Raw genomic sequence first — 17,134 nt, forward strand, 5'->3', positions numbered from 1 at the left:
GTTATTTCATTCCACAAATTCGCAAATATCTCGAAACTGGTGCCATCCTGGCAATTCATTCCAAGTGGATACGCCTTGCAAACTCACCGGTTACAATTCGTAAATTGCAATATGTGCAATAATGTAATTAATTAAGAAGGGTACTGGTTTGGGCAAGTTGGTATAGCTATAACATGAAAGAGCAAGGTTGCGCGCAAAAATTATAATTATGAAATTAAGTAGTGCAGTTATGTTAATGAGTTTATTATGTGTTTCAGTTTCTCGTACAAGTAATGTCCACCTCTTCGACTAATCCAGCTAAAGGAGTAGAATTACGCTATCTGCCACGGGTAATTCCTACAATTCTGTAAAACTTAGCTCACACACGCATGCGCAGGGATAGACCGAGTGAGAGGCTAGCGAATTCACGAGTACAGACAAGGTCAGAATCTCAAAGAAAAAAAGAAAATTCACTGATGATTACGATACTCTCTGGTGCAAAATTTGACGCAGCTCTATACGTCTTTCCATTTCGCGATACATTGGCTGGCGCGGTTAATCTGTCCCTTGCGGCACATTGCAAACTGAGGGAAGTCATGTGGCGCGACTGCCTCGCTAATCGGTAGATCGCGAGAGGCAGTGCGTAGGTAACGCATGGGCGCGACTCACAGCAGCCGCCGCAGAAGGACCTCCGCTCATGCAGCGCTTCGTTTCCGCATATGGTACGGTGGACGCGCTCGCCGCATACCATCGGTGAACAGACGACGGCGCGCTACTCTGGCGCCATCTCGTAGCGGTCGTCGCCGCACAGCCCGTCTTGCGCGGCACTACGCTTTTCTTCTCACGTTTTCGCCATACCCTCATCCTCCGCTTTCCGGCTCATGATACCGCTGCGACCCTCTTCCTTCACTCTCCTCCTCGCGCTTTCTTCGCTATCGCCGTCTTTTATCCCCCGCTGCGCTCGGCATTCGCTCTTTCATCCTTCGGTGCGCTCGTTCGCTCGGTTACGCCGAGGGACTACGCCGAGGGACGCCGACGCCAAACGCAGGAACGGGCGCCTAAGAGATGCGCTCTAAAACGCTTATTAAATTGAACACATTTCGTGACACCATTCGTTCCAGCCCAACCCCATACGTCGAAATGCGTGTAATTGGTCCCGAAACGCGTGTAACTGATAACTGTACGGCCATGAGATAAACAAGCTTTACAGCACACATACCTTCAGGCAGCGTTAGGTAAGTGTGGCCTTCCAAGCCTTTCTTAACACCAGCTGTGCTGTACTGGCAGGGGAAACCTAGAAAGGTACACATGAGAGCGATTGTCAGCGCCACAAGCACTGTAATGTAATTCAAACTCTAACAATTACTCAAAAGTACAGCGGAAATGCTATAATTTCGCATTCGTTGGGACGTGAGCAGCTTGTATTCGAGTACCACCCTCAATAAAAACATGCTCAAAGCTGCATACCACCCCTCAAAAAAAGGAGCACAATGCAGAAACATGTAGCGGTTTCACGGCGCAGCACCAATGAATGGCTATAATGCACCAATTCAGAAATGCTCGTGTGTTCAGAATAAAGCATTTTCGACTAAATAGCGAGCGAAGAAAAAATTATGTAGCGATTTAGCGGCAAACGCGACAGAAATACGTTAGGAATTACGGTGCACCTCTTTGAGTTCCCCGAGTCATGATTTAAGCTACGTTCACACATTGCTAAGAGTTGCTCAGGAGCTCATTAGACATCCGCCTATTCGAGAAGCCACTCACAGGGGTCCGGACAACCTTTTTTCAACTTTGAACACATAATGCTAATACGTTAATAAACTGAGCATTGAAGACCTCATCGACGCTTAGTCGGAGGCGCAGTAGGCAATTTCGTCTACCTGGAACGTTCCAGTTGATTGATATGGACTTTGAGTGGACGAAGAAGACCGCGTGGACGACAACCATTGGACCCACGTTCACTAAATAGGACTCCGTGGTGGCGTCGTATTCGTACACCGGCTTGCCGTCAACCAGTATCTCGTCAAGGGATACCTGCACCAGAGGACGCAGTGGGTTATCCGCAGTACCCGATAACAAAGCTAATGAAGCTCTTTTCATGCCGAGATGGAATCAATCAATCAATCAATCAAGCAAGCAAGCTAAAAAGCAGTCAATCATACAGACGGTTAAACAGCATTCCCTTCTTGCGCAATGTTAGTATAACAGGCCCGCTCGCTGTTCCAAACCAGCGTGCTTTTTCTTTACAACGGCAATCTCATTCCGCTCTCGTTCACAAATGTTTTCGAGCAATCTTGTTCACAACGGCGCGTGTCACGACGTTTGTGAGAGTTTAATAAATACTTAGAGGAAGATTGCAGGCGGTAATCACAGCGACTACAGAAATTTTATGTGTTTAGTGGTAATAGGGCAAAGCTACAGCGTTTCCGAAAGGAACCACAATACTCTTATGATGACAGCGCATGTTGAAGGTGAGGAAAGTGGAACGTTGTCTTCCCCGGTTAACTATTCAGCGGTACGTTAGGAGCAATCAGCACCTGGCACTCCCACGTGATTTCTCTCCCTAATCCTTTCAGTCGCATTTTGACGCCAAGAGCCTTTAGCTTACTTATTTATATAAGTGAAACAGACCGTGCGGTCTGTACTCCGGAAGTTACGGTGCTCCTAGCTCACGGCAGCACTGGTAACCCTGCGCGTCGCTTCCTCACCAGAGGTATGGGTTCGTCACGTGTGACGACCAGCGTGGAGGCAGCCGCGCTGTCTGCGCTGCTGTTGTCCCCGCGGAAGACCTCCAGGGTGAAGTTGAGTCTCTTTCCGGGCTCCAGCCTCTCGGCCATGACCCGGAGAACGCCGCGCTTCGCCTCCAGCGGGTCGAGCAGTAGATCACCGGTCGCTGCTGGTCCGTAGTCGTAGCACGGTTGCAGGTCCTCGAGATAGATAGATAGATAGATAGATAGATAGATAGATAGATAGATAGATAGATAGATAGATAGATAGATAGATAGATAGATAGATAGATAGATAGATAGATAGATAGATAGATAGATAGATAGATAGCAGCGTTTATCATGTCCTTCGGATGACACTTCGGATGCTTCTGAACAAAAGGTTAAGGGTTCGACTTCCGGTTATCTGGCATCGGATTTCCGGTTTCCAAGACCATGACGTCAGGATAGCTGCAGAAGTTATCGATACGACAGAATCGACTTTCGCGGGACCGAGGGCACAGCAGAGCGAACTACAGAAATTCACATCGCTATTCTTTCACAGAGGTTGACGTCCCACAGCTTTACACGGTTTACGAGGGACGCCGTAGTTCCGGAGGCAGGGGAGACGTCAGAATAATTTTTCTGCAGTATCTTTAGACTAGGGTGTTTACTGTTCCTACTTTTTTTTAGTGCCCACTAGAGGCACTGTAAGTAAACGATGATGATGGCGGTGGTGATGACGATGAAGATGATGCGTTATGAAGGATTTAATGATACATTTAGTGTCGGTGCACCTACCTCGTCTAGACAGCTCCACTGGTAGACAAGCGGCTTCACATTAGGACTGGACGGCGAGCCGTCAATAACGACATCATTCTGGCTTACACCAGCCACCCGGACAGGGCCACCTGGATTGTAAAGACACGAACGGGCACGAGCTTCATCAATTTTCACGAGGAAGGGTGTACAATATACGCGGTTCTTAGCAGTGGTAACGTGGGTGAGGGCCAGCCTCAGCCAATATGTGACAACATTGAGACGACAAAATGACAACTTACTGAGCATTTGACAAGTATTTGAACAGGCAAAGACACGCCGTCTTTGTTCTGTAAGCAACACTATCACGCAACTCTTCGCGATCATTTGTTTTACTCAGCGCCAATCGTCTTTCTAGACCGGGATCAAGTCAAGCGCATATCAATGCGGCAAGTCACGCGTACTCAGTCATACTAAGGGCTGTTACTGAGTGGAACCACTTGTAACCTTCACTGATGCTGCATTTCATTCAACATCATAACTTGCTGAGCACCCGTCTTCATTAATTAATTAACTGATTCTTGCAGATGACTTGTCACTCAGTACAATAAAGATTTCGAGGTTCTATGCTGCGTTTATCTCATCGCGTTTGCATTTAATATTTCTTGTTCGCCATTTCGTAACCATGCTTGCAGTTTTCCACTGTTTACTTATTTCCTCTTATGTAATTTTCAGCGGAGGGCCTCTGTGAATAAGTAAATAAATGCGTATCTGAGTTGTATGAGAAGTACTTGGCACTGAGACAGCTGGTTAGCTAACACGCACGCACGCACGCGCCCGTATTGAAACACGAGCCGAACGCCCTTAAGCACAAGTTTAGCACTGTTCGCACCTTTTATGACGGCCGTTAGCGGAGGCGATCCGACGACGAGGGTCACCGACGCCTCGCCGTACTCCTCGGCGTCGTAGTAGTTGGAGACGCGCAGCGTGAACGTTACGTTCGTGTCCGCTGCGGTCAAGAAGAAGAAGAAGAAGAAGAAACTTTAGTAAAGAATAGTCCGGCAGTTCTTGATGTGGTGGCCTGCGGTCAAAGAAAAAAAAATCCGAAAGGTTCTTCACATATTGAAAAAAGATTAAGTGCATCACGTGCGTCTTAGTTCATGCCCACAAAATATAGAGACAAGAACAGTTTGCTTCAGGCGTTCCGGGCAGTCCGCCTCACTAACCGCAAGAGGACGCAGAGAACGAACAAGGCGCCCTCTAGCAGCATTGCGGAACAAAACGGGCGTGACGCATTATTATTTTTTTTTTCGCAAGGGCGTAAGGCATTCTGCGAAAATAATTCAATCGCCAGTGTCAATCGCCGCAAGTTTGCTGGCGCATATTTCGAGCCGTTGAACGCTGTGTGACCTGGATCGAGCAATTGCAACGCGCTCCACAAACATATTTAAAAACTTAATAAGCTAACTTAGGGCGACTAGAAGTTTAAGAAAATACTTAAAAACATTAGAAAACAATTCTCCCATCACACTGCAGACTTACCGCACTACATATCACAGAAATATCGGTACACTATGCAACCAAACATATCGCTGTTCCAATTATACTCATTTTCAGCACACTACCTCTTTTTTCTTTTTGCTGCCTCATATCTGTTCCCGTATCTATCTACTTTACGAATACTCTAGATCTAGTTTCACACTCTCTTTCTCTGTTTGCTCACGTTACCCCTGTTATTCATATCTTCAACGCTAATGAAAAAAAATAATATCAGGTTCCCAGATTGCGGTAACCTTTAAATACATACGCCTCAAAAGGTACGCGCGTGCATCATTTTTCGAATTCGGGAAACAACCTGAAAGTTAGCTTAATTCTTTTTCCCACTAACCGTAAGAAAATGTAATTATTCTTAGACTACAGCAATGTTCTAAAAGAAGCTAATTACTTCTTCGGCTAAGCCATTCGTAAAGGAATCCAATAACAGTGGTGACATTTACAAATGCACCTTTATCGCAGTAAAACATACATACTCATATGTCGACATTTTCACATCAAGGGGCTGTACGTTCTCCTTGGACGATAGCCGCGATAGTTTTCATGTTTCGCTTAGTTTCCATTAGGCCTAAAGCTACACCGTAAACCGATATGCACCCTTAAGGGTGTTTTATGTCTACAATTCACACTCTTACGCCTTCACGGGTGTAAAGGTGTGAGTTATGCACCGATTTGCACCCTTAAAGACCCTTAAGGGTGTAAATTGGTTTGCAGTGTAGTACGTAGATAGCAGTAAAACTCAGATGAATAATTTTAAGCAATTGCAGCGTCGTGGTGCACCTGTATAGGGGCCAGTTGGTTGTGCATTGCCTTACATAAACGCGCTTTGTATACTCTAGCTGTGTTCCGTCCTGCATTAAAGTTGTGGGCTAAGTCATTCATATACTGTCTTTACACTTGACACAAAACAATTACATTAGATCTGGTACGATTTTTAGCGCTCTTTAATGTTACAAAAATGCCTGTTACTTTTATGTGCGAACGCGCGCACCGTCATAAAGATCACAGTGAAAAGAGGGTACAGCTGCCGTCCGACTTAGCGCGAACGATGAATATACGTCTCTATCGATCGGCTTAACTTTAACAAAGGCGGCTTGTAAGCAGAACAAAAAAAAATCGACATAAGGTAGTCTATTCAAGATTTTTCAGCCAGAAATGTCCAGCATTTTCTGCAGCGGAAGCAAATAAGAGATTAAAAGGAAGCTTTAGTTCGATACAAACTAAATACGATACGATACGAACGATGCGAACTTGAAATGATTTTTTCACTCAAATACATGTAAAACGAAGAATTACTTTTATGAGATGACAGGTGGACTGATATCAATGATATCAGTTGCGTTTGAGACAAGATGTTAAACTCTAGCGACGGTAGGAGCAGAACTTTGACTTAAGGCTTGAAAATTTTACTAAGATTCCCGAGAACAGGTGGGTAAAAAAAAAACTGAAGAACGACGTTTACAAGTCCGTAATGCTGCACCGAAGAGAAATATCCGAGTTCTGTAAACTGCATCCGTTATATAATCTAAAGCGGACAAAGTTGATATTCGTTTACCGCTAACGTGGAATTGGTACGATGTTTGCTAGATGCTTCGCAAAGGTCCCACCCACAAATTAGTGGTATATATTAGAGCGGTGAACAATACATAACCTCTACCCACTCTATAGATGTATTATTAGGTTCAGTTCACAGAACTGTGACATCTTTTTTCATTGCTGAGTTTTTCATTGCTTCATTGCTGATAGCTGAGTTTGCAAAACTTTGTAATATTCAAGAATTTTGTTAAAGTATTGACAATCTAAATAAAATATGTGCTTCCTATAATTCCTAGATTATAACAAGCGTCTTCAAAACCAGTGCAGTGGTTGCTGAGAAAAACAATTTCTCCGTTTCCATGTATATATATAGAAACTCCCGAGCTAACGCTTCCTCTTAAGGAGCGTTGGGATTAAGTATGGCGAAGGCTGTACGCTTGTGATGTGCCGCCACCGTTATGACAAGAGACGTACCGGGCAGGTCGAATGGCCTGACCCTGTAGACTGGAGACTTTTGGTTTCCAAAGTTGAAGCGCACCAGCGGAGTGTCGACCACCCACGTAAAGTCCAGGTCCTCGATGGTCCTGTTGCAGTCCGGCACCTTGACCTCCGCGTAGAGGTAGACCCTTCGAAGACGCGCGGCGGTGCGGACCGGTGAAGTAAACAGGCGATGCACTCTTCATAGATATCACCCTTAATAACGCCCTTAATCGCCCGATCACCCTTAATAGATAGGCTTGGCAGTTGCGCTAAATGAAAGCTTAAACACTGCAACAACAAAAATTTGTAGATGGCACGGTCGATCAGATGGACGTAATCAGAGACAACGCAATCATACAGTTCAAAGTAAGTTATAAGGTTTTACGTTTGATACTATATATGCAAGAAATACTACGAGGGGTAGTGTGTAGCTATATAGTGTCTGAATATGCCAACAGCATAACGGCTATGTGATCGATCGAAATTTCCCATGGATTCGGCCTAAAAAAACACTTCAAGATATATTTTGTCTGGAAGGGGCTACACTCTCAAGGGTATGCATTTAATCCATGGAAAAAGTGAGGTTACGATAAGAGTTGTGGCGCAGCGTGGCATGGACAAGCCGACGCAGCGCGACGTCATGCTGTGCGTTGCATGTAGTTCAAACAAGGCGCAAAGTTTAAACGAAGATAGATATAGTTGAAGTATGGTGACCATACTTCGAAGTTATCAACAGGCGCTGAAGAAAGAAATCGCGCAGAAACAACCAACGATGATTGTCAAAGCAGGCGAATAGCCAAACGCTTCTAGAAATATATTCGCGTTAATAAAGGAACTATGCACTCGACGTCGTACGCTTGTTGCAGCGACATTAGTTTGGTAGGATTTGTTATTTGATCGCGTAATTCCGTAAAGAAGAGAGCCGTTAACCAGCAAACCTGTAGTGCCAATATAGGTGGATACACATACGCCATATTTACCCGATTCTAAGGCGCCCCCGAATCTAAAACGCACAAAATTTTAGCGGGTTAAAAGCAAGAAAACCAAAGTACACCCGAATGTAGCGTGCCACCGAATTAAAGAGTAAAATATAGCATGCCCCCAAGTTCGCAATCTGAAAAAAGAAAAGAAACGAGTCGTGCACGATATACCTTCAGAAAGGGATTTTTTTTAAGGAGTTCTCATAATGAAAGCGGTGCGTCGTTGTCGTTATTTACGTTTCATTGGCCACAGGTACCAAGCACCCAGGGGCGGTACTATCGAGCGATCACCTTTAGATGTACTACCACCACTTTCGCGAGACAACTTCGAATTTGTCCGAGCATGCGTCCGATAACGTTCCCAGTGTCAGCAGATAGCGAGCGAGCTTGGCACATCGTCAGTTATGACACTGTGCCCAGCCTGTTTTGTTGTTCTTCCCGAGTGACACTGAAGCTTAATAGGTAGCCTGACAAAGGCCGCGACGTAGCGATGACATGACGATAGCCGCGTAACGGAAAGGACGGACAGAAGGACGTACACAGGACATCCAATTTCGAGCTTTTAACTATTAGCGCAGCAAAGGGATTAAAAATGGTTGAAGGAGTACTGGCATGGCAATTTTCGACTCTTCGTGTTCTTTTCTTTGCTTTTTTTAGCGCTAAGCGAAGGTCCTAGGCCTCAAAATCCTAGACAAAATCGTGGCAAATCTCAGAGCGCCCTAAATAATTTATTGCAATAGGTTTTCCACGACAAGTTTAACGGTTTCGTTATTCAGGAGGTGACCGTGTCATGACGTCGTGACGCAGAAGGTGGTCGCATGGAAGCAGGACATCGAGGCTGCTCGTTTGGTCGCTTCCTATGCTGCTACTCGTGGTGACGCCCGATTTAGCAGCGTAGCAGACGACCGAGCGAGTGTCGAAGCGTCGCGATGTCCTGCTCTCACGTGACCACGTTGTGTGCGTCGGCCGTCCCGATACAGTCACCTCCGGGAAAAAGAAGCCAAACTCGCCGTAGAAAATTATTATAATAAATTATTTAGGGCACTGTGAGGCTTGCCAGTATTTTTTCCACGGTTTAGGGTCTACGACCTTTATTTAAAGCAAAAATAAAATAAAAAAAAACATAGTGTCAGTACTTCTTTAAGAGAGATGCTCAGGCGTATCTCACTCGTTCTCGGGTGACACCTGCTGTCCATTCATCATGGCATCGGTGTAGATGACCACGACTGGGGCGTTGACGTCCCTGCGGATGACAGCGTGCAACAGCTCGACCACGTTCTTGCTGTCGGCCGTCACCTTGACCGTGAATCTGTACTCCATGTCCATCTCCAGGTCTTCGGCGTCAAGCTCCAGGAACGGCGTGTTTGTGCCTGCCGAGAATTTTCTTCTTTTTTTTTTTGCGAGCAAAAGACGTGACGCAATGTCCCGATGCACAACTACGCAATAAACGATTGTTTCGCAGCAAGGAGCCTTTGCAAATTATCGCATGAGCAGTGGCTTCAAAGAAGAAATGGTGAGAACGTACGACAGAAACATTTCGCCGTTTTTCTCAAAGGGGAATGTATTGAAAGCGAGGGCACGGTTTAGCGCTTGAACTGTTCAGACATGTTGCCTTGCGTGCTAGACAGCGCCCCGGCAGCTACCAGGCGTCTCAAAACGCTGGCGTGGTGAGGAGCGTCGCCAGGTGGCGCTGCGGGCGTAGCAACTTGATGGTGAACGAGAAGGGAACGACGGGAAACCTTCGGCGTTAGTAGTCGCCTAGTGAAGTATTGGATAACTTTAGCTAGACATACACTATCAATTCCGTTCAGACCGCTGTATTATACACCGCGGTGTAGTATGCATACAGCTGCTCAGTAGGCGCGCCGGCTCTACAGACAAGCTGCACAGCTTGACCATGGCCTCCGAGATCACCCTCGCGAGCGTTCGGGGTGATCTCGGATGCCCTGGCATGACGGCGGCATGCGGTCACACTCTCCGCGGGCAGAAAAAAGACAACGGAGAAAAACTCCACTGGCGTGAATTTTCTCGGCAGGCGACCTATATTTTGCAACTATAGGTCTTCAAAGCGGCGAGCAAGAACAGAAGACCCCGTGCAGCCCTCAGCTTTTTGTTCCTGTTTGCTTGAAAAGTGCAACTTGTCTCTACCTTATTTGATCCCGAGGACTTTCGATTGGGCGATATTGTGACAGACAGTACGTGGTGCGCTGTCTAAACGTCATAGTCTGTTTTAATACGCGGCTTAATCCTGCACACCGCCTCACCCTTGAGTTTGGCCTTGAGGTGGTCCTCTAGAGTTGCGGTGTCGTTCCGAACGGCCGACCACGCGAACGTCTCCACGGGACCGAGGGGCCACGCGTACTGCACGTTAAGAGTCAGCGTGCCGCATCGAGGAGCCACGCTGGGCCCCGTGATCACTGCCGACAGGGCGGGGCTTTCCGACGGCGGCGACCGTTTGGCGTCCGTTTTCTGCAGGACGAGCAACAAAGCCCCCAATAACTTTCCTGAGTAAAAAAAAAAAGCTAAACGTCATTTGCATAAAACAGCGGCGACTGCAAACACTAGCGACGGCAAGTTCAGGTTTCTCTGGCACAAGGTGCAGCCTTATGTACGCGCTCTCGCTCATCAACTGCTGCTTAAAGGGCAACTCCGGCGATTTTTCGATGCCCACTGATGTTAATAAAATATTGAATATACGTTCTCTTTCGCAGTCTGATTATCCGTGCCAAGCAATATGGCTGCAAGTCATTTAGTTTTCCTGAAAAATGGATTTTACACATTGGCAGCGCGTTCCCGACTCATGACTTCTTACTGGCCACCCTGTGTTTGTGACGTCAGAAAATACATCGCCACCGTCGCCGAAGTCTTCGCTGAAATCACCGCTGTCGTGTTCGCAAAATCTGTAAAAGCTCCCTGTGTCGTCAGAAGACATCAGCTTCACTTGTTTGACGTTAACGCCATGTGTACTGCGTGTTTAGCACGCTTTCTGCGTGCTTATATTATGGTAGTGTAGGGCCTGACGTGAACGACCTCATTGTGACATCACACGAACCAGCTACCCGTTTCGGTTTCGGTATCTCGTTTATCGGTTATTTAAAATTGTTAATGAATTTCTAAGCAAATTGAACCAGCCTACCGGTGACATGACTGTCGATGCCATTTGAAGATGACAATATCCTCAATATCCTAATATTGTTAAAAAAAAAACACCGGAGTTGGCCTTTAAAGTGCACGGTGACGAACTTGCAATAGCAAGGCGTAGCTATATTGCGCGCATTGGTGAAGCCCCTGGGTTTGCCGCTGTGCGGTGTTTGCATACACTGGACGAATGACGGCGGCTGCGTTCGTGATTTCGGCTGACATCTCTGCGTCGTTTTCGTCTTTTTTTTTTGCATGGTTAGAAGACATATGACACACCAGAGGCTTCAGACAAGTTTGCACGAACCAGTGCGAGCAGTAAGTTGCTATCACAATCAAAACTCCAGAAGGACCCACCTTTCGGAGGCATGTGCACGACGCACAACAGGCTTCAGACAAGAGACTTCGCGAACGAATGTCAAGGCTGAGCCTAATTTGTAATATAGTTTTAGCACATTTCGTACAACTTCATGTCATTAAAACGGGCACAACAACAAAGCAGGTTGGGCATTTTCGATTCTTAAATTAGTCTTTCTTTTAGTCCGCAACTGTTAATTTGCATTCTGATCTGCAAATAAATATCAGATATGAGAACAGAATGGGCTTCCTTGACTCTTCTAGAAATGCAATAAACTAAGCGAATTGACAAAGACAATCCCATATCATTTCATATTATGGAGAACTGCTCGAACGTATCGCCAATGTGCGCGTTTCTACTGGATGGATGGATGGAGTAACTTTATAGAGAGGTCCTGCGAGCTACGGGGCGCAAGGTCCCATAGAGCGGGCTACTCCCACGTTGGGACCGGGAGTTGTAACTCCCTGGCCGCATCGTTTCTACTGTAGATGCACGCAACTGGCGATGAACGTGGACAAGAGAAGGTGCATTTAAAATGGCATACACGAATAAAATGAACAGGTGAACTGACCAGCTCGTCACCAATGTTCCAGATGACTGCCTGCTTGTCTTCGACCACGTTCTCGGAGATGAGGACCAGCTTCACTTTGTCTCCTATTGGAAAATTTTCGTAGAGAAGCGTTTGAGAAAAATGCGTTACAGGCGCGGAGGGAGTGCGGGGTGGGTGGAGGGGGACGCATATAGCGACGGCACAGTAGGCACGTCTAAGTCAGACATCGATAAAACCTTGCGACAGTTTATTTTTTTTTTATGCGAGACACAGACAAGCGGTTTGTGCAATGGTTTTGACACTGAAGCATCCCACGATAGTACAGTGTCACCGAGAAAAGTCACGGCGGCGCCCGAGGAGATGCGCGTTCGCGTATGTATTATTTACCGCTGGCTCCGCGTGGCTTTGAGACTACAGCGCCAAGAACGTATGCGCTATTTAATGCTCCGGAACGAAGCAAACCATCATAGGTAGCGCACTGCTGTACTTTGATACGTCGAGGGTCTTTTCTCAGTGATACAAACAGGCAAACAAACAAACAAACAAACAAACAAACAAACAAACAAACAAACAAACAGATGTTTGAATATTCACACACGGCTAGAGCCAGCTGATGACTTGCAGTTGACTTCTTACATTTACTGTTTGATTTATTAATTTATTCACTGCTTAATGAGCGAACTAATAGGTTATATGGTAGATATAATGACCGGTCAATTGCAGTTGGCTGTAATATGGGCGCAACGGCTACTAGCGCAATCTGTGGCAAAGTGGAATTGCGTGTTTACAACACTACACATTCGCGGCGATGGTTCAGTGGCTGCGCTGTTCTGGTGACGTTCATGAGGCCGCGGGGTCGACTACCTGCTCCGCTGGTTGCATTACAATAAAGCAGGAAGGCAAGAACACTCGTATGCAGTGCTGTCAGGTGCCCCATATAAATCATTCGTGCGCTCCAGCAAGAACCCACCGATTGTCTTTGTGTTGCTTTCGGTCGTTATAAACCAAATGAACGACTGGATTGACGAATGAATGAATAAATCAAGGAGAATAAGTTATGATGACGATGTCGACAAGCAGCTTTTCGGGGCGCACAGGCCACGTTCGGGCACTGACCGACATGAGTAATCAATAAAAAGTAATTGCGTTGGTAAAAAGAGATTCTGGCGTAGGATGATTGCGCAAGGATTTTTAGTAAGTACACGTCGAAGTAAATAGTCGCGGTAAAATAATGGTGCAAAAAGCCACGTTAAAGGCATGAAAGTGAGAATACATTCTAACACTATATTATCGAATTGTGTCATCCTATTTTTTTTTTAATATACCTTAAGCGCAGATTATTCGGACTGGTTTGCTCAGAATGAGAGCCTAGTAAACAAAGCGGCTGATGGCGTAAACCCATGAATCAATAAATGGCTGGTACACATACAGTTTGTCGAATAATGCATTGTGTATTTGATCGATTGAGTTAATGATGTGTTTGTTCCTTTATTGAACGATCGATCTGTCGACGGACTCAGGAGGCCAGTAAAACTCACCAGAGGCGGGCTTGGCGAGGTTCACTACGAGCTGCTGCTTGGTCGCCCATCGGCAGTGCACGTTCAGAGGACCCAAGGCGCTGAGCGTGTCGCTGGAGAGTATCCGCTCGCAACCGGATGCGAGACACACGTTGACGGCGCGGTCGAACAACACCACGGCGCTGCTGCCTTTTTGAAGACGCAGAAATGAAACACACACACACACACACACACAGGCGTGAGAACGCACGCGCTCAAGATACTGAACACAAACTTAGGTTCCTTCAAGTTATTGTCGGTAAAATGTCATCACGCAGCTGCACCCAGGCCGACAGTCACAGCGCTGGTCGTGGTCTCGTGCAAGTTGGACTTAACCAAAGGTCGTCAGGAAAGCGCGCGAGTGCACCCATGATTTTTAAAGAATGCAGCAGATGCAACGAGTTGTAATCTATTTTATATACAGCGAAGTTTTTTGTGAATGCATAAAGGGCCGAAATACGAGTTTTTGTTTGTGTGTGCTTGTTGAATGTCCGCACAAAGTGACACGAAAGGTTTTATTCAGGCATTGCAGAGTGGCTAATGCAATGCAAAAGCCGCTGCCGCGGATGCACGAAGGCGAGTTTTTTTTTTCCCTCGCACGGCTGGCACCGCCGCGAATGATGATGATGATTTATTGGCATCCCGTTTGAAACGGGGCGGTGCCAAACAATCATCCAGCCTGCTCGATTTCATCAGGTATGCTATGCATGTTTACATGTACAGTATACATGGTAAATGCTATACCGTAATCAGGTATGCTGCACGTGGCGCTCGCCTCCGCGGATGCGTAAAGCCAGAATAGAGGGGCCTTACGCATGCGCGGAGGCCAGCGCCATCTGGTGGCGGTGCAAGGAACCCAGCGGCGCGCGCGTCGCCCGCTGTAATTCGTTGGCCTATTCGGCGAGAGAACAGCCGCCAGGCCGCAGCACCCGCGGTAACGAAGCCCGGCGAGCGTCGCAAAGCTTCGCTTTAGAGAAAATGGCAGTCTCGCCCGAAAGCCAAGCACTGAAAGTGTAATGGCACATCTTTAGCTCTGCGTTCAAGCTCCTCACGCAGTGTGACGGGGTGTGACGCGGGGTGACGTGTTGTGACGTGGCGCGACGCAGAAAGTGAGGCAATCGCTGCTGTGCAGTCGAAACAGCGGGTTTGGCCGAAGCCGAAGGCAGCGGCCGGGGCGATGTCCGGTGTGCCCGCCCCCGTTGGCAACGCTCCTAATCATAGGGAAGGATAGAAAGAAACTGGTACTATCACTTGTCTAAGCAACTTGTTGCTAGGCGACGTTCCGCACGTGAAGGACAGCGCTAAGGTTGACTATTATTCACGCGTTTCATTCCTGCGTCTTATACCCCATAGCAATTGCTGGCGAGCGCGCACGTGATCTAGCTCTTCCGAGACACTGTGGCTATGCGACGTGACCCCTCCGCCAATCGTCTCAGTGCCAGGGTTGCTAACCATACCGAATTTAACGAGACAGTCCCGACTTTTGTGTTAATGACCCGTGTCCCGTCTATAGACTCAGTCGGGACGGCCCACTGGCCCGGCTTCAGCTTTTTTCCCTGCTGGATAACAGTGGATAGATCATATTTCCTTTTTATAATGCGTGACAATGCGTGTGTGTGTGTGTGTGTGTGTGTGTGTGTGTGTGTGTGTGTGTGTGTGTGTGTGTGTGTGTGTGTGTGTGTGTGTGTGTGTGTGTTTTCTGTTGCATTGCTTTCCACAAAAAGGTGGTTTTGTTGTCGTGGTCGTAGGTCTGATGTAGGCCGTAAGCACCTCACAGTACCTCGATCCGCATTGGTAGCCGTATCAATCATGCAACTTTCTTGTAAATCGCGACACGGTTAGGACTAAAAAAAAGTTATTTCACATTGCTGCACGTAGAGACTGACTGACGCCATGTAGATTTCAAAGTACTCTTTCGCATTTGGGCCACTGTGGCTCAGTAAAAGTTCTTCGAACGTGCTGCGTCTAGTCTTTAATGACGCTTTTTGTATATAATGCAGTCCATCTTTACCGATAAAAAATTAAAGAGTCGGTGGAACTCTAAGATTTACAAACAAGCTCCGCCCACAAAACCACAGTGCTCCTGCTTTTTCCCGCTGAAAGTAAGCCGAGCCAGATCGATCCGCTAACAGTATAACGACTTTACTATCGTAATGTAAATGCGAGGCTAGTTGGAAAATAACAGCTCGTAGTTTCAAGCTAAAATGTTACCATTGACGGAGCGCTAATATGATGATCACCCATAATATTTTCCAACGCTTTCAAGGTTTCAACCTGAAATCATTGACGCAATGACAGACCTGTACAGAGAAGGCCATCGTTTTAGACGCGCAAAACTGTTTGAAGTCACGAAAACGAGCAAACCTGATTGGTTGGGGCATATATGAAAATTGCGTTTGAGTTGTACACCGTCAATATGACTTTTTATGCTTAGGTTGTCACTGGATACAGGCAAAATCTATGACGTCACAGCAGGCAGTTGCTGGGAACTTCAAGCAAGGGAACTTCACCCGTCCTTCAGTTACACTTTTTTAAAACTCACTAAGCCTCTTTTCACGGTAAGAGTGGTTTTTTTGGTATTGCAGATGAGAATTCACTAATCAGCTCAAACGTTTTCTTTGTGGTCCCTATACGTGCAGATAACACACCGTCGGCCGTGATGTATGACGCCTTGATCTGCGGCCTAGTCGCGTACAGCGACAGGTTGAAGCCCGTCACCAGGGGGTGCTGCCCGTCGAGCGAAGGGTACACCACGAAATCTCCCGACGTCTTGGGGAAAGGCACGTGGCACTGTGTGAACCAAGAGGGAGCCGATCCCTGAGGCCACACCAGGACACGCTTTTTCACTCTGTCTGCAACGGGAGAGGCCATACGTTCCGTGAAGTAACGCCTTAAGACCGCCGAAATCGTCAAACTCTCACTATACTACTGCAAAGCTGCCCTTCAATGTTTCAAGAAAAGCTAGTTGCAGTTTTACGCACAACGACCTTTTAATGGCGCCTCCGGCGTCACCAGGGCCCCGTATTTACAAGATGTTCTCACGCTAGAACTGTTCGCGCCAGCCAATAGTGATGTAGGACATACTATTAGCGAAGGCGATCAGCCAATTAAAAACAGCACTTACGAACGAAAAGCTTTGTGAATTCGGCCCCAGGTGAATCCGGGTCGCGAATTTACCGGCTCCATCCGTTGCAGCCACAATCATCCGAACTCGCATTTCCCAATTAAAGAAACCGGCAGCTCAAAACAGCCACAAGAAACACGACATGACTTTCTACTTTAATGACTAGTTTGTTTCATAAAACAATATACAGGCGCAGAACTGGCACATGCCTACCTAACTGTAGTCTATTATCAAAACGCATCGACAGCATGATTTACCGTCCAAAAAAGTTTGTTTAAGCAGAGAATCCAGAAGCCAAAATACAACCCCCCGCCCCCACACACGCGCGCGTACGTGCAAGCACGCACGTACAAACATAAAGACGGACGGACGGAGACAAAAGTGGAGAGGTCAATTTTCACAAGTTCATCAC

The 17,134-nt window shown here is 46.8% G+C and overlaps 1 protein-coding gene across 2 annotated transcripts in view; it reads right to left on the reverse strand.

Annotated features, from left to right (window-relative positions):
* The window catches only part of LOC142560321 (uncharacterized), a 67,807-nt gene that overhangs the window by 14,706 nt on the left and 35,967 nt on the right, over window positions 1-17,134 (reverse strand). For both annotated transcript variants that reach the window (XM_075672319.1, XM_075672320.1), the window contains 11 exons: window positions 16,247-16,450; window positions 13,581-13,748; window positions 12,064-12,146; window positions 10,261-10,465; window positions 9,165-9,366; window positions 7,011-7,162; window positions 4,339-4,455; window positions 3,489-3,598; window positions 2,691-2,909; window positions 1,863-2,016; window positions 1,199-1,273 (listed from right to left, as the gene is read on the reverse strand). In XM_075672319.1, the coding sequence (XP_075528434.1) occupies window positions 1,199-1,273; window positions 1,863-2,016; window positions 2,691-2,909; window positions 3,489-3,598; window positions 4,339-4,455; window positions 7,011-7,162; window positions 9,165-9,366; window positions 10,261-10,465; window positions 12,064-12,146; window positions 13,581-13,748; window positions 16,247-16,450 (1,689 nt within the window). The remainder of the gene's footprint in view (window positions 1-1,198; window positions 1,274-1,862; window positions 2,017-2,690; window positions 2,910-3,488; window positions 3,599-4,338; window positions 4,456-7,010; window positions 7,163-9,164; window positions 9,367-10,260; window positions 10,466-12,063; window positions 12,147-13,580; window positions 13,749-16,246; window positions 16,451-17,134) is intronic.

Source organism: Dermacentor variabilis, chromosome 10, assembly GCF_050947875.1.
Source record: "Dermacentor variabilis isolate Ectoservices chromosome 10, ASM5094787v1, whole genome shotgun sequence".
Lineage (NCBI taxonomy): Eukaryota > Metazoa > Arthropoda > Arachnida > Ixodida > Ixodidae > Dermacentor > Dermacentor variabilis.